Raw genomic sequence first — 21748 nt, 5'->3', positions numbered from 1 at the left:
GAGTCGGGCAGCCAGGACGGGGCAGGAAGCATCAGGGCATGTGTCACTGCTCGCTGCACCTCCCCAAATGACAGAGAGTGCTTTGCAAGCCACACTGGAAAGGAGAGGGAATGGGAAGTAGTATGAACCACCTCGCTGAGCTTATCCCCTTCCTCAAGGCTGCCGTCGGGTTGCTGCCATTTCTCGCTCTCTGGCGTCTTTACTAGGGGACGAGGGAGATCTCCGTGCACCCGCAGAGGCGCAGCCCCACCACTACAGCGGTGTGTTCTATGACAGGGTCAAGCAGGGGGGCTCTTCTGTCTGCCTCCCGCGGCACATGGGCAATTGTAAGAGGCCAAAATGGTGAAGGAGGCTGTGTCTCTGGTGAATACCAGGAGAAAGAAGTCTCTCCTAATTTAGAGGAAGAAGGGGAGAGACCCATCCAGTTACACGTAAGCTACGCTCAACTCCGCGGCTTTCTCTGTGCTGGGTGGTGCCGATCCTCCTTTCTATTGGCTGCGTACTTACTCTTCCTTCCTGTTTGCAGTAGCAGTGGCTATCGGACAGAGAAGGAATAAAGAAAAAAGAGAGAAAGAATTGAAAAACCCAAACAAACAGGTAGAGAAGGAAAGAAACTGAGAGACCTTGATCTTAGGGCGGGAAAGAGCTGAGGGGTGCGAGCAGTGTTTTTACAGTAACAACAGAAGAGGGAATAGAGGCGGGAACTCAGGAAACGGGGTGTGGATTAAAGCGGCGGAAGAGGAAGAGGGGCCTACGATTCACTGTATCGTGGCGTCTGGGAAGTCACTGCTGGTGGATCCGCCCCCCCGGAGGGAGGGAGGAAGAGAGAGAGGGAGGTGGAGAGACACAGACAGGCCGGCCGGCCGGCTGGCTGGCTGAGGCCGTTGAAACAAATACCTTTTGGCTTCCCGCCCCCCCCCCCACCCCCACCCACCATTTCTTTCCCTTTTTTGCTGCTTGTTCGCTTTGCGTTTGGGGGTCAGTGCCTAAGGCGGAAGAGACCTGGCCTAAAGCAACGCCTGAGCAGCCCAGCGGGAGCCTAGGGACAGGCCTGGGCAGCAGCCTCAAGATTAGGATGTCCCGACATGAAGGTGAGAGACCCAAAACCGCGGTGGGGAGGAGGGAGGGATGTCCTTGAGCCCTGTACGGCCTCGCTTGCCGCTGTGTGAGGTGGGTCAACATGGCGGCACCGTCGCTGAGAGCGAGGCCTGTGGAGTCGGTCGCGAAAAGTGGCCATGGTGGGAGGAGGAAGGCGGCGGCCAAGCATGGCTTTGTAATGTTGCGGGAGGGGATGCCGTGGTCGTGTACTTTATGGGTAGGCTCTGAGTCCTTTTTCTGTCGCCACTAAGCACACATGCCAGGCCTGTGCTTGCTGAGGTTGAAGGGCCTACTGCAGCTTGAAGCGGGCCTGGTCTCTACCACTGCTCACTAGCCCGCGACTCAGGCCTTGCCTCGCCCCGGACAAGGAGTGTGTCCGAGGCAGATAATAGAGGGTAGGACACAGGAGAGCTGTTTATTTTCACTTCTCTTACTTTTACCTCACTGTTTAAAAGATGAGCCTGAGAGGTGGGCCTGAAGGAGTCTGTTTTGGGGGAAAGGAGGAAGCTGTGTGGGGGATGGGCATCAGAGTGGCTTGCTGATGTGCCCTGGGAGTTCTGAATGGCATGATGTGAAGGGAGAAGGAGTGCATAAGAAGAGGAGGTGGGCTTGGCATGATATGCTCCCTGTGAGGGGAAGTACCCTCACGTTTCTTAGGGTATGGAGGAGGGGGAAAAGGGATTGCGGGGTATAAGGCTCGGGGAGAGCAGTGCTTGGCGGGAGGCGACGCAAGAAGGGTGGCCTGGCATCTAGGAGAAGTGGATTGGGGTGTGGTCTACTTGGGTATAATGAAGATGGGGAAGGGGGTTGCATGGCAGGTGTAGAAGGAATTTATGCAGGTAATTTGCTGTGGTGTTGGGATTGGGAGAGTTTGTCTTGTTCAGGTGTTGTTTGTATTTTGGTAGCTTTGGCAGGTTGAGGAGTAATATATTCTTTTCAAGTTTTATATTTAAAAGGAGGAAACATGCCAATCTAATAGCATCTTTTGTAGAGGTCATAATCTATGTATTTTGTGTGTTTGTCCTTGTTCTTTTTTTTTTTGGTGGATTTTTGTTTGGTTGGGTTTTTTTTTGCTTTGGGTATATGAAGGGTATAGTTAAGGATTAATAAAAAAAGTGAGGAGAATGGAGAGAAAAAGGAAAGAAGGGAATTTATGTAGGGAGGAGGTATTTGTAAATAAACCTGCTTGGTTTTCTACCCTTTTTTACTGGTAGTTGCACTAATAAAAAATATTATGTAGAAGTTCTACCTTATATCTTGAAAGGATAATTTTTGCCTTTGTTAGGAACTAAATTTAGCACCTGTCTCCATACATAATTTTGATTCTCCTAGAGCTGTGAGAATAATCTTTTTAAAAGGAATTGAGATATCTTTATTTAATCTTGATGTTTTGAAAGCAATGTGCTGGAAGACTCCAATTTTTGGGAGTAACACTGACTTCTAGATGGAGGATTGGTATGATGGCTATTTGGTGTATAGCTAGAGCATTTTGTTAGTGTGCCTGCTTGCCTAAGACCAGACTTGCCCAAATCTACTAACCCTTTTTTCTAGTAAAGGTACCAAATCCTCTTGTTTCTTTTCTGATTAAGATGTGGTGTATTGTGTGTGTTTGTTGTTTGTTTTTGGTGGTTTTGTTAGTTTTTTTTTTGTTTTTGGTTTTTTGTTTTGTTTTGTTTTGTGTTTTTGTTTTTTGCTGCTGTTTGTTGTTTTTGGGGGTTTTTTTTCCAAAGAGTGTGTGAGGGGGTTGTTGGAGATAATGCAGATAATGAGGCAAATGTGAACAGCAAGAAGTAAAATAAGGGTTAGTGAAAAGGTTTTGTGGCTTTGTTGGAAAAAGTACTCTGTAAACTGCTTCTGTGATAGATATCCATGGTATGTGATTTAAAGCAGGGTAGTAGGATGCAGACTTGTTAGATTACACTGGTTAAAGCCACAAAAGTAGTATGATGTGTTGCAATGTTTTATTAAAAGAGAATTTTAAAAAACGTGTTCCTGATTGATAGAGGTTATGCTTTGATTTTTTTCTGGTGTATGTTTTGTTTGTAGTGAGGGGAATAATGTTTTCCTTAGTCTTATCAGCAGAAATTTAAATATGGAAATAATGTTAAGCATGGTTTTGTTAAAAACTGGAAATGGGTATATCGGTGTCCTTTGAAGTTGCAGATTTTTAAAAATGAAAATAGTTATCTTCTGATAAACTGTTGATGGTAATGTTACATTGTTGACATAAGTATCCTTCTATATTAGGAAGGAAAAACTTCAAAGCTGAAAAGATAAAGCTGCAGCAACAGTTGTACTTTTGTGATAGATTTTATAGGAACCTGGTTTGTCTTGAGTTTTCTTAATGCTTTTCTTTATTCTTCATTTAACACGTTAATTTTATATTCGTTATAAGGTTAGGATAAGTTGCCTTGGTATAGGGTCTGTGGTTGGCTGAAAGTTCTCAATCCATAAGATGATGGAAGTTGTTCTTGCAAGGATAAGGTATAGGAGAAAAGTGAGCTTCGGATGTGTTAATAAATTGTATCACTGCTCTGTGTTGTTTTTTTTTTTTTTTTTTTTTTTGTCAAAATGGCTTGGTTTTGCCAGAATCAGTTTTGTGATGGGGAAGGGTGTATTTGAAAAGATAAATGCTGGAGAACTTGGAATTCCAATGTCTCAGGCCTCTTAAATAAGTATCTGATGGAGGTATAAGCTTACTTTTAATCAGGGTCTCTTGGTGCTTTCTTTACTTTGTGGAGAGAAATTAAGTCCTGTTGTGATAAGAAGTTGGTTGGGAGACAGGAAAAGAGAAAGTAAATTTAACTGTTGACCTTTTGCCATTGACTGCTACATACCTTCCAAAGTGAAATGGGTATAGAACTGGAGAAGTTATCCAGAGTGGAGGATGTGAGGGAGGAGAATAGTAGGATAGAAATGTTTGCAAATAGGACAGTTATTTGAGCTGGAGTGATTAGAAGGTCTTCCAAGCAACTTTAGAAAGATCTAATGCTCAATAATGAGTGACACAAGGTGAACGAAATTAACTTGTGTTGAGAGGAAAAGCAATATGGAAAAACTAACTTTTTGTGTACCTTTGTGTTTACTTCACTGGTATCAACTTGGGAAAGGTTGTGGGGTATCAGTGTAGATAATCATGCTTGTTTTTACTGCTACTGTGTTTGATAGTGAGATATGAAAAATGTTACTGCATTCAAGAAGCTGTTCAGAACAGCAAGGTTGTCAAGTTGAGTACTCAGGATTTGGGATGTGCCAGAACTAGATTGCACAGAGATTGCCTAATTCAGCCCTCTTTGAGCACATGCACTGTGAAATTAAATAGCCACATATTATCTTTGTTCTACTCTGCCTTGTCAAGAGTGTAAAGGGAAGGAGGCTGTTGTATGTAGGGGAGGACCAGATGAGACATAGAAAGAAAGTATTTCTGAGAGTTCAGAAGTGAGTACAAACAGTTGCTTGACTCATACCTTTTACAGTCTTTGGTTCAAGGTTGGAGCCCTTTTTGAAGATGTCAAAGTACCTTGAGGGTTTTATTCAAGTGATTAGGTTTGTTCTTTCTTCGTGGCTTGCTTGATTGCAGCACTTTTTATATTCATGAATAACCTGCGTGATGGCTTCCATGGTCAGGTCCACCCCTTGATCACGAGCCCATCTGTATGTTGCATCCCTTCCTAGATGTCCTGATGTTTCATGGGCCCATCGGGCTATAAATAGCTCACCCTTCCGCTCCCAGTCCAAGTCTACCTGAGCTATTTCAGTCTTGGCAGCCTTATCTATCTGTTCATTGTTTTGATGTTCTTCAGTGGCATGACTTTTGGGCATGTGAGTATCTACATGACGTACCTTTGGAGTCACGTTTTCTACCCATGCAGTGATGTCCTGCCACAATGCAGGAGCCCAGATGGGTTTGCCTGTGTTGCCAATTGGTATTCTTCCATTTCTGTAGCCACCCCCGTAGAGCATTAGCCACCATCCAGGACTCAGGCCACTTTTCTCTCTCAGCAATCTCTAGGGCAATTTGGATGGTTTTCACTTCTGCAAACTGACTTGACTTTATCATAGGTGCCTTATAAGTAAAGGCTATTCTTAAAGTAGTTCTGTGACCCTCATGGGTCAAACTAGTATTGGTAGGTGTTGCTATAGACATTTCAGATAGCTGCCTGAAGGAATGGGATCTTCAGAGCACAAATTATTAGGCATAGCACATGGCATCATATTGAAGAAATTTTATTTAAATGGTGTTTTCACATATATGGGTGGGCTTTATACTATGTAATGGTGTGAGAGTTACTCTTTTTGTTTTTTGTATCCTGGAAGCAGGAATGATTTAAGCAGTGTGACCAGAAACCTGAATAAGGAGCTCATCTCTGATAGGATTGTTGAGAATCATATGTAAAAATATGACAGTCTATTCAGGAATTAAAAAGTCCCAACACAGCAGTTTGAAATAATAATTGGTTGGGGGTACAGAACCCAATAATTCGTTGGGGGGTGCTATGATGAATGTTTTCTGAGTAACTGTATCAGATGAGCAGCTAATGGCTTCTGTTTGTGATGCTTGTATTGAATTTCATGTTAAACTTGCTCAAAACACATTCCCTTTCCTCAAATGTTCTTTGCTAATTAATGCTTTTGAAAACAATGGATTTTTTTAAACTCTGTAGAATAATGAGTTAAACCTCTATAAACTTCAAGAAGCTGCCTGCATTCTTTTTTGTGACAGTAAGGACTTGAGTCTCAGCTGTTTCATGCAGTTATAGTAGTCTATACTGCTTTTGTTTCTTTTGGCTCAAATGAGGCAATACCTTTGAATCATTAGATTTGTATAGTTCAATAAAAAATAAATTAAAAGTTCAGGAGGTTAGAGAAGTTGCATATAAATAGTAGGGTTGGGAATCCTTTTGTTTTCTACCTGTGGTTATGCTAAGGCCTCTGCAAATGGTGAAGAAAAGCAGACCTGTTCGTAGGCTCTAACTTGAAGAAGCTTGAACTATTTTTGTAAAATACATTCTGTGGTCAATATTACAACTGCTACACTAGGGCCTTTGCTTTACCATACCACTCTTTGACAGGCTAATGCAGGATTAAAAAAGTTTTGGACATCTGTTGGTATTGTCAGGAGGCTGGTATGTATCACGGTGTCCCACAGTGGTAGGGAGGAGAAGAGAGATCCAACAGGCAGGAATTGTCCAGCCAGATTCCTTTATTTAATTATTTTATAAACTCTTTTATAGACTTTTCTTCATAGTCTAATTGGTCAAAGGATCAGCCACCCCTTGGGGTGATTGGCTAAAATCCTAAAACATCCATTGTCCAAATATTTTTCTACTGTGCTATAAACAAAGCTTTTTAAGGTTGCAGGTGTTCATAGCTTATAGAACTCTACTAATATCTTCCTTGAGAGAGAAAAATATCTCATGGTACTGGAAAGAAGCAAGAGAAATTCTTGCTAGCAGCATATTGTATTCACAGGTATGAGGTGCTGAGCTATTTCTGAATGAGTGTTCTGCAAAGCAACATTACCAATGCTGTAAGGTGGTTACTGCTATGGCATGTGTGGCAGTACATAGGAGGAAAACAATTCATGCTTAGGATCTCCTGCAGGAGCCAGCATGGGCTAAGATGTTAAAAAGTTTCTTTAAAGTAGTACTAGGTATATGCAAGTTCTGTGTTACAGGTAGACTTACTCTATAGGCTAGAGCGCCTTTCCAAATGCTACCTTCTTAAAAATTGCTCTGAAATGAATTTATGGAATATCAACATTGTGTATGTGTATACATAATTTCTTAGGCTAGAGAACTGTGTTGTCTTGATGTGGTAAAACAGTAGGGTGATAGAGTGGTATGTTTCTGTCATGTATTCTTAAAAGGAAACATGAGAATACGGCACATGGGTGAGACTATCTTACATGCAGCATCAAATCAAAGAATACTTTGGGTTGGAAAGGATTTTAAACTTAAAGATCACGTAGCCCAACTCCCCTGCCATGGGCAGGGACATCTTTCACTAGATCAGGCTGCTCAAAGCTTCATCCAGTCTGACCCTGAATGCTTCCAAGGATGGAGCAACCTTCCAACTTCTCTGGGCAACCTGTTCCAGTGTCTCACCACCTGCTTTCAGTTCAAAACTGTTGCTCCTTGTTGTGTCACTACAGGCCTTGGTAAAAGTCTCTTTAAGTCCCCTTTAACTATTGAAAGACCATGATAAAGTCTATCCCAACTCTCAGCCTTTCTTCATAGGAGAGGTGTTTCAGCCCTCTGAACACTTTTGTGGCCCTCTTGGACCTGCTCTAACAGTTGTGTGTCTATCTTTTACTGGGGACCCCAGAGCTGGACACAGTACTCCAGGTGGGGTCTCACAAGAGCAGAGGGGGAGAATCATTTCCCTTAACCCACTGGCCAGGCTTCTTTTAATGCAGCCCAGGATACAGTTAACTGGCTTTTTGAGCTGTAAGCACATGCTACTAGCTCATGTCCAATTTTTTATCCACTAGTACCCTCAACTCCTCTGTAGTACTGCTCTCAATCCATTTATTTCCCAGCCTGTATTGATCCTGGGGATTGCCCTGACCCAGGTACAGGACCTTGCATTTGGCCTTGTTGGACTTCATGAGGATTCCATAGGCCAACTCCTCAAGCCTCTCAAGGTCCCTCTGGATGGCATCCCTTCCCTCTAGGGAATCAACTGCACCACTCAGCTTGGTGTCATCTGTAAACTTCCTGAGGGTGAACTCAGTCTCAGTATCAATGTTATTAATGAAGATATTAAACAATATTGGTCCCAATAAAGATCCCTGAGAGAAGCCACTTGTTACTGTTTTCCACTTGGACATTGAGTCACATTTTATGTGCATCTCATGTTTTTAAAGAAGGTGCTAACTACTGGAGGTCCATTTCTTGTGAGGGTGAGCATTTCCTCACAGGCATTTGATGATTTCAGATTGCTCATAAATCTACTGAGCAAAAATGAGTCTTTTGAATGGCCGTTGTGGTTTAGGAATGGTACTCCCCAATTTAGTACTCCCACTAAAACCACACTGCTGCTCGCTACCCCCCCCCCCCCCCCTTTTCCCCTGCCTCCTGGAGGTGGCTGGAGGGGAGAATTGGCAGTACAAAAGGCAAAGATCATGGGTTGAAATAAGAACAATTTACTGGAAACAGCAATGAGATAAGAAAGGAACAGTAACAATACTAATAACAAAAGTATACAGAAGAGAGAGTGATTCACATGCAAAAATAAAAAAAAGAGCTTACCATGGAGCTCAAAACAATAAACAATGTCTGACAGCTTTCCCCACTGTTCCGGATTGGCCAAATTTAGAAATCTATCCTCTGAGAGAAGGTACAACCACCCCTACCCCATCAGGTTCGGGAAAAATAAATTTTCCTCAAAGGAAAGTGAAAGAGATAAAAGCTATTTATTTAACAAACACACGGGAAAAGGATAATAATGCTAAATAATAAAATCTCTCGCTGTGGAGAAAAAACCTGGGAAAGTGTTAGAGTCCTCCCTTTGGTCTCCTCGGAGCTGGGGCTTGGCCCAGGGCCAGGCCCTTTGTGCCCGGTGGAAAGTCCTCCCGATGTGCTCTGATGTTAAAGCAGTCAAGCAGTCCAGTAGAAAAGGGAGAAAATCTGAAATTCCAGGGAAGGAAAAATTCGACTCTCAGTCTCTCTCCGGAGAAAAAGCAGCTGAACCACTGGACAAAAAAAACCTGTCCTAGGAGCAGCAAGCCGGGTGCTTCGTCCCCCCCCCTTGCCACAGCTGGGAAACAAATTGATATCTGTATGTGACCTTGAACAAGCTGCAAACTGCTTTGAAAAAGTTTTTCTCAGTTTTCCTTCCTCCTCTCAGGCTCAGTTTAGAGGCATAGAAAGGCACAGGAATTAATTTCTGGGCATAGGCAGCAATACGGGATACACATCATAAGGTCACCCCAAGACACCCACCAACACAGTTTTTTTGACTGGAAGGAAGGAACCCTTTCTCTTTGGAAGGCTCAGGGTCCTGGCCACACCCCCTCCCAGCTACTGAAAAAAACAATTAACCCTGTCCTGGCCAAAACCAGGACAATGGCATTTGAATTAAGCTCAATAGAAAACAAGATAGAGCTTATAGACTAAGTTTTCTAAATTTAAAGTTGGAAGTGTTTGCTCTTCAGTGTTTCAGCTGTCATATCTCTTTCCCTGAGATACTTCTCTACTGTTACCTCATGGTTTTTTTCTGTATTTTTAGTGTGTCCCCTCCGTTTATTATCTAGGTTTACTTCCCGAGCCTCTGATTTCCTTTCTACTTCCTAGTGGTCAGTACATGTACAAACATACTATGCTTGCAGCAAGAGAATACTGGACCTTTCGTTTGAACTAACTTACAGCATTGTTTTTCCTCTTAGCTTTTATATGCAGATCAGAGACACATGCTTTTACTGTTTTGTGACATTATTGTGATTTCTGGACTGTTATTTTCATATCCTAGCTTCTATAGGCAGTTTTTACCATGTTGCCCAGTTTTGAACCTCAATCAAATCTATATTCTCTCCTGTTATTTATCAGAACTACTTGGTCTTATTTTGCTACCTAGCAGATTTTTAAGCCTAAAGTGATAACTTGTATCTCAGTTGTTATCCAATTTCTTTAGCTAAATATTAGATTTAAAAAATCTTGCTTCTATGAATAACTGAACAAGACTAAAATATAGTGACTTAAAGATCAAGGGGAATCTTAGATAATTGTGATTTTTTTTTTTTTTAATGTGGTCATCATATAAAAGGCATAATTGACAGAGTAGCTGTTTCTTGATTTCTAGCTATATTTTAAATTTCCTAATTATCAATAATTTTGTAAGCTTTTCTAATAGACAGGTCACTGAAGTCTTAATTGTCTTGGTGAAGATTTGTCAAACTTCTGTTACTATTGTTGACCCCTCAACCTGTTAAAATAATATTAAATAATATTATACTATTTTGTGCCTTTTCTTTTAGTAGTTGTACCTTGGGGTCTGAGTATATAGTTAGGAATCATGAGACCTGGATTTTGATGCTCTCTTTGCTTGTGTCTCAATCTATGGAGTGGGATACATGTGCATTGATGCAATGATTTATTAACTACAATGTTGCATCATATATTTCAATGTAATGGTATAATAAAGTTTGTATTTTCAGAAAGCTAGTTCAGCATTGTCCCGGTTTGAGACAAATTCGGAGGAACATCCAAATTTGAACGTCCTCTGATAGAAGGCAGGTTACAACCATCATTCCCCCACCAGGTTTGGGAAGAAAAAATTTCCTCAGAGGAAAGTGAAGGAAAAAAACCCTATTTATTTAACAAACACACGTGAAAAGAATAATAATGCTGAATAATAAAACCTCTCACTGTGGAGAGAAACCTGGGAAGATTTCAGAGTCCTTTCTGTGGTCTCTCTCTCTGTCCTCTTTGGAGCTGGAGTTTGGTGTGGGCCCCCATCCGGGCCAACGGTTTAGGGTCTCCCAGTGTGTTCTGGTATTGTTGAACAGTCCAGAAGAGAAGAAGAAGAAACCAAAGTCCCAGGAAAACAAAGGAGCTTAACTCTCTGTCTCTCTCTTCCGAGAAAAGGAGCCAAGAGCCGGGAAAAGCAGGAAGGTGCTTGCCTCCGCTCTTGCTGCTGCAGAAAGTAGCAGCTATCTCTGTGTCCTTGGAGCACAAAATGCTTTGAAAAGCTCCTCTGGCTTTTTTTTTTTTTTCCTCACACCCAATTTTAAAGACACAGAAAGGCACAGGAATCATGTCTGGGCATAGAGCGGCGATAGGGGATACACATCATAAAGTCACTCCAAGACAAGCATATAAAGGAATATCTCTGTAGCATAGAATCACTTAAATTTAGGAAAAAGGCTTTTTTTATTTTGAGTTTAATGTTTTAATTTTTAAAACTGAGTATGTATGTTTTGTTCAGTTAGTCAATTACTAAATTTGGGATCCTGTACTAAGCTTTATGAAAGGGATTTATGTTGAGAATAAAACCACAGTGACTATTTTATGGGAACTACTTTGGAGTCATTATCCCCCAAATAAAAATGCTTTAAGTAGTGGTCTTAATGTGTTTTCAGTTTCTAGACATGCAGAAATAGATGTTTGTTGGTTTTTATGTGATTCTTCTGTTTTTTAGAAATGAAAGTGAATTCTCTCTTCTTGTAATGCAATTTCCTAATATGATTTGGAGGCTAATGAAATTGTATTTCTTATTTGTTCTCTACAGTATGTTGATTTGCTGCTGTCTGGTGTTGACAGAATTAGGAATTTGCTTTTCCCCAACTGTAGGTAGTGATGTATCTTCTAACTGCATTAGACTAAAAATGAAGCTGCATAATGTTTTTGTTGTGGATCAGATTTTTATTTTCAGAGGATGGGTTTTCACACATACTCTAATTTAAAAAAGCATAATAGTTTCACTTAAATGTTAATTTATAGTGAAAAAAATGAATTATGAAAGGTTCCTCACCAAAGTAAGTGGAGGGTGATGGTAGTTGGAAACCTCTTGTGGGAGAGTGAGGCACTCATCTGCTAGCCTGACTTGCAGTCTTGGGAGGCTTGTTGCCTATCAGGGACCTGGATTTGGACAGTGGCAGAAAGAGCAAAGACTCATCTATCCATTTTTGCTCATACATGTTGATGCCAATGATAATGCTAGGGTGATCTTGAGTGTATCAAGAGTCTTTATAGAGATGCGGGGAGCCCAGAACACTGTCTGAGCATGCAGGGATGGAGTTAGGAAAGCCTGAGATCAGCTGGAGTTGCAACTAGAGAGGGATGTGGGGGACAGCAGGAAGGGTTACATGGACAGCAAAAGGCCCAGTTTTCTTCTCAATGAACATGTAAAAGGCTGAGGTAACTGGGTACTAGATGCCACTCTGCCTTAGTGTTATGGTTTAACTATGGGCCATTCACTTGAGAGTTGGACTTGATGATCCTTGTGGGTCCCTTCCAACTTAGAATATTGTGTGATTCTGTGAAGAATCATCAATGTTCTATAAGATTAGCCTTAAATTAAGAGAAAGGGGAAACTCCAGCTGGCAACTAAGTACCACACAGCAGCTTGCTCACTCTCCCCCTGCAGCGGGGTGGGAAGGAGAACTGGGGGTAAAAAAAGGTAAAACTTGTGGGTTGAAATAAGAACAGGTTAATAATTGAAATAAAATATAATAATTAACTGTAATGAAAAGGAGGGGGAGGGGAATAAAACCCAAGAAACACAAGTGATGCACAATACCATTGCTCACCACCTGCTGACCGATGCCCAGCCAGTCCTCGAGCAGTGATTAGCCACTCCCAGCTCTATGTTACGGAACATCCCTTTGGCCAGTTTAGGTCATCTGTCTTGGCTGTACTCCCTCCCAGCTTTTTGTGCACCTGCTCACTGGCAGAGCATGAGACACTGCAAAGTCCTTGACTAAGGGTTAGCACTGCTGAGCAACAGCCAAAACATCTGTGTGTTATCAACATTATTCTCATACTGAATCCAAAACCCAGCACTGTACCAGCTACTAAGAAGAAAGTGAACTCTTTTCCAGCTGAAACCAGGACTCTTGGTTTTCACTGGTAAGATCTGCCTTCTGGCCTCTCAGGTACCAGAGCCTAGTGACAGTCTGCAGGAGTGAAATATTACCCACAGTAGACAAGGATTAAGTTAGGGACCACTTAAGCCAATTGCAGAGTTACAAGTCTGTGGGACCAGATGAAATGCCCCTGAGGGTGCTGAGGAAACTGGCTCATGTTACTGTGAACCCACTCCATCTTCTCTGAAAGGCCATGGTGATTGGCGGATGACTTGGGGAGGAAAAAAACCAAACATTACTTCAATTTCCAAGAAGTAGGATCTGGGAAACTACAGGCTGGTTAGCCTTGCTTCAGTCTTTGGAAAAGTTAAGGAACAAATCCTCCTGGAAGTCATGTCTGAGAATATAAAGTGCAAGAAGGTGATTGCGAGCAGCCAGCACGGGTTTATCAAGGGTAAGTTGTGCCTGATTGCTCTCCCTGCATGACTGTCTGTGTGGACAAGGGGAAAACTGGTATATGTTGACTTTAGAAACACTTGACGTGGTCTGCATGCCTCACAAATTTGGTGAAGTGGATGATAAGGTGGGTGGAAAACTAGCTGGACTGTGTAATGGTTTAAAAAAACCCCCAAAACCCAACAAACTGCTTGAGACCCTCCTTCCCTCCCCCATGACAGTGGAGGGGAAAACAAAGAAAACAAGACCGCGAGAAGTTTAAAACAAGTCAGAATTTTACTTAGGTGAAACTTGCAAACAACAGAACAATACAGAGGAAAATGGTTTACCTACAGAACCTGCAAAGGCAAAATGCCACCTGCCCCCCCCCCCCCCCCAGCAAAAACAAAAATGCCGTGCGGCTCTGGAGAACAAAAAAAGTACTGTGCCAAACAAATTTCTACCGTTTAACACCTCCAGACAGACAAAACAACGGGGAACAGGGGCAGAACAAAACCTGGAAGGTATGAAAGGACTTACTCTGCAAAGATGATGACTTGGGTTCTCGCGTGGCAGTGGCTGGCAAAAGCTGCAAGCAGCCCCCAACGGCAGCTGTGGCAGCCCCAGCAGTGGTGGTGTACGACACCTCTCCTGGTGCTAATCAGCCGTGTGGTCCTAACCCCCGGTCCCACATGCACTCTCCTGCCTCTGCAGCAGCAAAAATGGCCGACCTTCCGTTTCTGTCTGTGGGTCTTAGAGACAGTCCACTAAAGATGACGTAGAGGGGGTGTAGCATACACAATTTGGACTCTGCCTCCTTTCCCTGTAACTAGAACACATTCCACCCCTTATTCTATACCATCTATATCATGCTCAAATTAATACCTATAAAAATATATGCATATATATATATATATGAACTATACACTAGCACAAGTATTATTTCGGTAGTCACTGACCATCCCCCAAGATTTGGGTCGAGTTCATTTTGTCCTCGACTGGTGTTTATGGTATACAGTGGCAGTATCAACAACCAGTTGATAGGCAAGTCAACATTACAGAGGGTTCTCACACAAAATCAAATCCCTTTGAGGTACACATCGTGTTTCCCCCTCCTTCTGCATTACCCACCAAGTGCATTCTGGTCCTTGAGCAAAAAGAATGCCGTGGATGGGTTTGCCTTTGCTTGAGGCAAGACTAATCCAAACTCTTTCCTAACATATTTCTCATACACACCACAGGGACTTTATCTGCATCTGCTATATGCGGGGGTTCTGATTGGGCAGAGCCAGTTCAACTGGTAGAGCCTCTAGCATTAACTAACCTGGTGGCCTTCACTAAATGCAGTTGGGGTGTAACAGGCCTCGGATCCTTTGTATCCCCAACTCCAGAACCCCAGGGGTTGTCCTTGATTCTCCTCCAGTACTTTCTGCCAGAGGCTCCAGGAAGGACCATTATCCCTGGCTGTGGTATAGAGCACATTCTTCACATCCTGTCCTGTCCTGACTGGCCCAAGGGCTACTACATGGATAATCTCCTGTTTAATTTGTTCAAAAGGTTGTTGTTGTTCAGGGCCCCATTTGAAATAATTTTTCTTCTGTGTCACAAGATAGAGAGGGCTTACAGTCGTACTGTAGTCTGGGATATGCATCCTCCAAAACCCCACGGCACCTAGGAAAGCCTGTGTTTCCTTCTTGTTGGTTGGTGGGAACATAGCAGCTATCTTATTAATCACATCCATTGGAATCTGATGATGTCTTGCCATTTTACTCCTAGGCACTGAGTTTCCTGGGCAGGTCCCTTGACTTTACTTTGTTTTATGGCAAAACTGTCTTTGAGGAGGATTTGGATTATCTTCTCCCCTTTCTCAAATACTTCCTCTGCTGTGTTCCCCCATATGATGATGTCATGGATGTACTGCAAGTGTTCTGGAGTCTCACCCTTTTCCAGTGCAGCCTGGATTAGTCCATGGCAAATAGTGGGACTATGTTACTACACCTGGGGCAGTCGATTCCAGGTATACTGCACGTCCCTCCAGGTGAAAGCAAACTGTGGCCTGCACTCTGCTGCTAAAGGAATGGAGAAAAACGCATTAGCAATGTCGATGGTGGTACCACTTAGCTGCCTTGGACTCTACTTCATACTGAAGTTTGAGCATGTCCAGCACAGCAGCACTTAGCGGTGGTACGACTTTGTTCAGGCCACAATAGTTTACTGTCAGTCTCCACTCTCCATTGGACTTATGCACTGGACATATAGGACTGTTAAAGGGTGAGTGAGTCTTGCTGACCACTCCCTGGCTCTCCAGTTCACAAATCATCTTATGGATAGGAATCATGGAATCTCGGTGCAGTATTGCTGACGATGCACTGTTGCAGTAGCAATTGGAGCCCGTTGTTCTTCAATCCTCAGCAGTCCCACAGCGGAAAGGTCTTCTGAGAGACCAGGCAAGGTATTCAGCTGTCTAGTTTCTTCTGTCTGCACAGCAGCTATCCCAAAAGCCCAACAGTATCTTTTTGGGTCTTTGAAATACCCACTTCTGAGGTAATCTATGCCAAGGATGCATGGGGTCTCTGGACCAGTCACAATAGGGTGTTTTTGCTACTCCTTTCCAGTCAAGCTCATTTCAGCTTCCAGTACAGTCAGCTGCTGGAATCCCCTGTCACTCCAGAGATGGAGTTAAATTCTGTTCCCACATATCTTGATGGCATCAGGGTACATTGTGCGCTGGCGTTAACTAGAGCCTTATACTCTTGTGGGTCTGATGTGCCAGGCCATCGGATCCACACAGCCCAATAGATCCAATTGTCACTTTACCTGGCAAGAGGCAAGGCCCCTCCAGTTCTAGTTATGGTACTCATTGCTCCCTCCCTGTAAATATGACCTGGAGGTCACTTCCAGAGGATTGGACATGACATCATCCCTTCTATTCTGCCTAGGGGCATGTCCATGGGACACTGGAGCAACATTTATCCTTGATGAGTTTCCTATGGTAGTTGTTCCTCCTTTCAACTCAGGTACCCTTGCTGTTAGGGCAGAGGTGGGTTTTCCATCCCATCTCCTCATGTCTCCTCCATGTTCATGCAGGTAAAACCACAGATTGCCTCTCTCCCTGGCCTGGGGGTGCCTGCTCCTAATAGCAGAGACTCTGGTCTGTATTGGCGAAACATGGAAAGTTTCTTCCCTAAGCTCCTCTCTGAGTTTCTGGTGGCCCTCTTCAATTTTCTCTTCCCAGTTCTGGACATGCTCGGCCAGTTCTGTTTCCATGGCTGAGACATGGGCCTGTAATGGGGTGGCAATAGTGTCTTCATATATCCAGAGTTTGATAGCCAAAGCACCCACTCTGTCTTCTCCCTCCTTTCATTGCAGCGATGCCAAGTAGAGGGATTATATCTTTGGCCCGAGCCATAAAAATTTCCGCCACATGTGTGATGTATGCTGGATGCAGTCCAGACTTTTAGGGAATTGCTCATCATCTGATGTCACATGGACTGCTGCTGTCTACAGCCCGGGCTAGCTCCAGCGGTGTGTGACAGGAGTGGGGAGCAGCTGGAGGCACAGAGCTTTAAAGCTGCTCCTCTGAAGCCTCTGCTCTACCCTGCAGAGCACCGGCTCCAGACACTGTAGCAGCCAGCAGCCCCCGACGAGGGGAGAGAGAAAAAGTAGCAAGGAGGCTTGCCCCGGGGGCTAATCCAACTTTATTGAAGGGTCTCCTCTGAGGACAAGCCCTGCCTGCAGTGCGCCCATGCCTTACAAAGGGGGGGTGAACAAGGGGAGTACACCAACTAGGGACCGATACGTGGATTAGGAGGGAGGGATGCTGAAGGGATGAACTCACATCTGGTCCAATGGTCTTGGTGGGTGGAGGAAGAGGGGTCACATGCCCCAATGGGATGTCGAAGTTTAGGGGATTTCCAAGAGGGGAGGTATCCGAGGGGGCAGGATCTCAGGGGACTGATGGGGGCCATATAAGGGTAATTAGGGAGGGCTCAGGTGATAGACACCGAACCTTCAGGAACAACAGGAGGGGTTTGGGTGATTGATAGGGAGAGAGCCAGAACAGGGGGAGGAGAACAACCATATAGGGAGCTCTGGGGGAGCGGCTTGGGTCTGGGGCAAACCAACTGGGAGTAGGAGTGGGGAAGGTAGGGATGAACCACTGGGGTACAGAAAACATATGAAAATACAATAAAAACCTCGCATCACCACATCTCCCCCTTTTTTTGTTTTTAAAATTTAAAATTATTTTCTTGTTCACACAACCAGTCTGGTGGAGTTGCTGCTGTCTCTTCTGTGACTTCTGTATGGTTGACTTGGGGGAGTGCGGTGGCGTTAACAGAAAGGCAAAATCTTTTCAATAAACTGAATAGAAAGAAGACTAATAAAACGACAAAAATAACCCAAAAGAAGTCTTTGATAATTGAAGAGGCCCAACCAGAAAGTCCCCACTGGTCCAGCCAGCTCTCAAACCATCCTTTTGATTCCTGTCTGATTTGTTTGACCATGTCCTGCATTTTCCTCAGCATCGCACGTATGTCTGGGGCTTGTGATGACAAGTTCATGCAGCAAAGACCCTCAAACTCTGCGCATTCATGGTGGTGGAGTAGCAGCAGATAGTCTATGGCAGCCCGATTTTGCAATGTCGCCTTCCTGGTTATTTCTTCATCTTCGAGGAGGTCACTGATGGCGGCTGAAGTCAAATTGGCTTGTTTAGCCACCCAGCACTCTAGGGTGCCCAATTCCCCTAGAGCTTTTGCCGCAGCTACCCAAGGTAAAAAGAGGGACACGGCGGATCTTTTTAGGTGTGACCAATGAAAAATTTCGGAGTCGCAATTTTCGTCCAAATTTTTTATTATCTCTCTTTTTGCGAGCCAATCTTGTTTTGTTTTGCCAATTTTTAATTTGGAACATGTTGGGGGTAAACAGCGACAGTCGCCCGAATGTGCATGGCCCTCCAAGAAGGTGAGAGGGGATGCCTGCCCAAGCACGATCACTGCAGATAAGGAACACCCCCTTTGGTAACTGCCGGGGTGCTCCATCCAGGGTGGAGGCCATTTTAACATGGGCAATGCCTCTACACCACTGGGCGGCTTGGTATTTCTGATCGTGCTGGACAACAGAAATATAAGACTCTTTCTGAGTCTTGTGGTTAAACATAAACTGAACACAAAATGGGGCGGATGAAGAGCTGACAATCTCGAACCCAGCAGGCTTCTCGGGTAGCTTTGGAAGATCCCCAACCCAGTCCCGCCAGAGGACTAGGGGGTTTTTCACTGGGGTCTGCACGGTCCTGATGATAGAGGATCGAGCTACCCGATGAGTCTGCTGGTTCAAATTTTCTTGGATGGAAAGCAAACGGGGAGGGTACTCAGAAATATTTAAGGGAATCCCCACCAGGCAGGTCGACATAGGGTTGTCTGCGGCTGCCATAGGCAAATATGATCTTGCCTGAGGGTCTTTGCTAGGAGCGCCCAGACGTTGGTCTTTGGTTGAGGGATGACCCACGGCGACGCTGGGAAGGCCAGGACGAACAGGATGAGCAGGTGGGGAAGGTCTTGCATTTTCTTTCTGGTTGGAGACTTTTTAACTAAAAACAGGATTAAAAATCATTAGCAAGGAAATCAAAACATAAGCATGAAAACTCAGGGATAAATAGGGATTCAGGGAAGTCTTTAGGATGGTGATGCCGCTTCCTCCTCCCGGTGCACACGTCTACCTGGGGGTCTCACCCACTTTTGTGGGATCCACCTCACTCCCAGGGGTGTGGATACGCAAGCGTACCCACGACCCCATGTGACCAGCTTGTATGGCCCCTCAACCTTACCGCTCTCTGGATCTTTTATGAGGACCAGCGGATGCTCACGCAGAGGGTAGTTGCTGTGTGGGCCGAAGTGTCTTGCCACTGGCGGGTTCATGTTGTTAAACGAGCAATTCAAAAAATTGATCACAAAGAGAGCTTTGCTTAGCCGATCCTGTGGGGAAAGCTCTCTACTGCTTGCCCATTGGTGCTTCAAGGTGGTTTTGAGCATTTGGTGAGCCCGCTCAACCACCGCTTGACCAGTCGGGGAGTAAGGGATGCCCTTCTTATGTCTTACTCCCCACTCGTCCAGGAACTCCTTGAAAGCCTCGGATCTATATGTGGGGCCATTATCAGTTTTGATTTCCTTGGGGACCCCCAAGACTGCAAACGCCTGGAGGAGGTGTTTCCTGGCATGTTCAGCCTTTTCTCCTGCATGGGAAGAGGTGTAGACTGCTCCGGAAAAGGTATCTATACTAACATGAACATACTTTAGTCGGCCGAATTCGGGAAAGTGCGTGATATCCGTTTGCCACACCTCACAGCTAGCCAACTGTCTCGGTTTTGAAAGACAGGTGTCTGCTAAGGAAGGCAGAAGCCCCCCTTGAAGTGGCAGATATAACCCTTTTTCCCTCCAAGTTATTATATTTTGAAATCAAGGGCCTTTAGGCAGAGATGTGGGAAATAGGAATAACAGTTCTTTACTATATATATATATATATATATATATATATATATGTATATGTATATAACCAGTCAAACAAAACAACAACAACTATGACAGTAACAGCACACACAAACCCAGTCCCAGCCTTCTCGGCTGTCAGGCTATTTCCCCTGGGGTGCAGTTCCGCTCGCAGCCGGCAGGGGCGCTGGCGGCTCCCGGTGAGCAGGGCAGGTGCGATGGTTCCCCCGCGGCTGCAGGGGGCGCTCCGGAGCGAGCTCGGGAAACACGCGGGCAATGGCGGCCTGGGATCCCGGGAAGGGAAGGAACAAAGGCTTCACAAACCCCTGGGCAGCCGATCCCGGACTCTCAGGAGCAGCAGGCTGGGAACGGCAGGCAGGAGCGGCAGGCTAGAGCGGCAGGCTAGAGCGGCAGGGACGAACGCAAATCCCGGGTGGCAGGCGAGATGTATCCAGATGGGAGAACCCCACGGAGGCCCAGGCAGGCAGGGCGAGCAGGGCTACAGCGTAGCAAAAGCTCGAAAGCAGCAGCAGTGGGGCAGGGCAGCCACAGCTCGGCCTCCAGCAGGGCAGGGAAAACGGCTTTTGGGGTCCCGGCGTTGTTTCCAGCAGGAAGAGAAGAACGGCCAAAAAAGAAAGAAGCAGCAGCTCCTTTCTCTGCAGCTTCTCTCTCCGGACGCTCAGAGCGAACTGCCCCCACACCCAGGTGTAGACAAGAAAGTAGCCAGGCCCGCCCCACTCCCTTATTGTCTTTCTTAAGTACAGCTATTTGTCCCCTAGCAACATGCATATGGGAGAAAATTCCTTTAACAGAAAAAAAACCCTAAGACTAAACTAAAACCCCAACACCAACCCTCTGGGGTTCACCCCAGTGCCTAAAGAGGGGAGGGCTGACCGCTGACAATGTGGGCACATATCCACAATGGCGTTTGCCTGACTACGCGTCAGGTGGAACTGACGGACCAGCCCCGGCACGTTTTGGTGGAACATTTGATGGCTCAGTTTCGCCTGCTCGAAAACTTTTGGCATCCTGGCCATCTCTGCGGGGGCAGCGAGGGCATCTGCTCTCTCATTGCCCTCGGCTATCGGGCCTGGCAAGTCTGTGTGCGACCTCACATGCATCACAAAGAATGGGTGCTCTCGGTGGGAGATAAGATACACTAACTTCGAGAGCAACCGGAAGAGATATTTGTTTGAGACCTCTTTCAAAATAGCATTTTCTGCTCTTGCTACCACTCCTGCGACATAGGCCAAATCTGTTACCAGATTGAATGGCTCAGGGAACCTCTCAAAGGCTCTGACGACAGCAGCCAACTCAGCAATTTGAGGGGAACCCTCAACGTACTCAATGTCTGCCTCCCACTGCTGAGTTTGGGGGTCCTTCTACATCATCCCTGACCTGTGGGATCCCCCGGACGCGTCCGTAAAAACTGTCACAGCCTCTAGAGGATGCCTGCTTCTGATATTTTTTGGGAACAGAATAAACTGTTCCTGGAATAATTTGTGAGCAGGAGCGTGGACAGAAATCTGTCCTGTGTAGCTATCTAAAGCTATTTGAAGGGTCTCATTCTCAGCTAGTAGCTGCTCGAACATCTCTTTGGTCAGTTTGGTGGAGGACAATTTGTCCTGCTCCAAACGGACTGGCAAGTGGATTCATGAGAAGTCACACCCAGCCAATTCCCGAAGCCTCGCCCGAGCCTTCCGGATCAACTGGGCCATCAGTTCCTGGGCCTTCGTGATGGTTTTGGACCTGGTATTGCTCAGAAACACCCACTCGATGATAAGGAGAGGGTCTTTCTGGCCCCGGTCCCACTGGAATATGAGCCTGTTGAGGTAGGGCAACCTTCCCATGACGATGAATTTGAAGGGCAGTTCCAATTTGCAACGATGCGCCTGCCTCTCACGCATCTTAACCTCTACCTTTTCCAAGGCAGCCCTTGCCTCTGGGGTCAAGGTCCTAGGAGAACTCAGCTCCTCCTTCCCTTTCAACAAATTGGAAAGGGGGGCTAGGTCTTTGGTGGTAATCCCTAGCCAGGGCCTGATCCATCCTAAAGTGCCACACAGTGAGTGGAGGTCCACCAATGTTTGGGGATCACTTTTAATGGCCAATTTTTGAGGAACAATGGTCCTCTTAGTGATCTCTAACCCCAAATATTTCCAAGGGGGCATCTTTTGAACTTTGTCTTCCTGGAGAGTGAATCCAGCAG

General features: G+C 45.1%; 1 protein-coding gene across 2 annotated transcripts in view; it reads left to right on the top strand.

The window, feature by feature from the left end:
* The first annotated feature begins 874 nt into the window (after window positions 1-874).
* The window catches only part of LOC309584596 (E3 ubiquitin-protein ligase KCMF1-like), a 130512-nt gene continuing 109638 nt past the window's right edge, over window positions 875-21748 (top strand). For both annotated transcript variants that reach the window (XM_082300691.1, XM_082300690.1), the window contains exon 1: window positions 875-1091. In XM_082300691.1, the coding sequence (XP_082156817.1) occupies window positions 1076-1091 (16 nt within the window). In that variant the 5' untranslated portion in view covers window positions 875-1075. The remainder of the gene's footprint in view (window positions 1092-21748) is intronic.

This window comes from Coloeus monedula (assembly GCF_965178545.1).
Source record: "Coloeus monedula genome assembly, chromosome: W".
Classification (NCBI taxonomy): domain Eukaryota; kingdom Metazoa; phylum Chordata; class Aves; order Passeriformes; family Corvidae; genus Coloeus; species Coloeus monedula.
The sequence above is the reverse complement of the archived record's forward strand: the minus strand, read 5'-3'. Positions and strand labels throughout refer to the sequence as shown.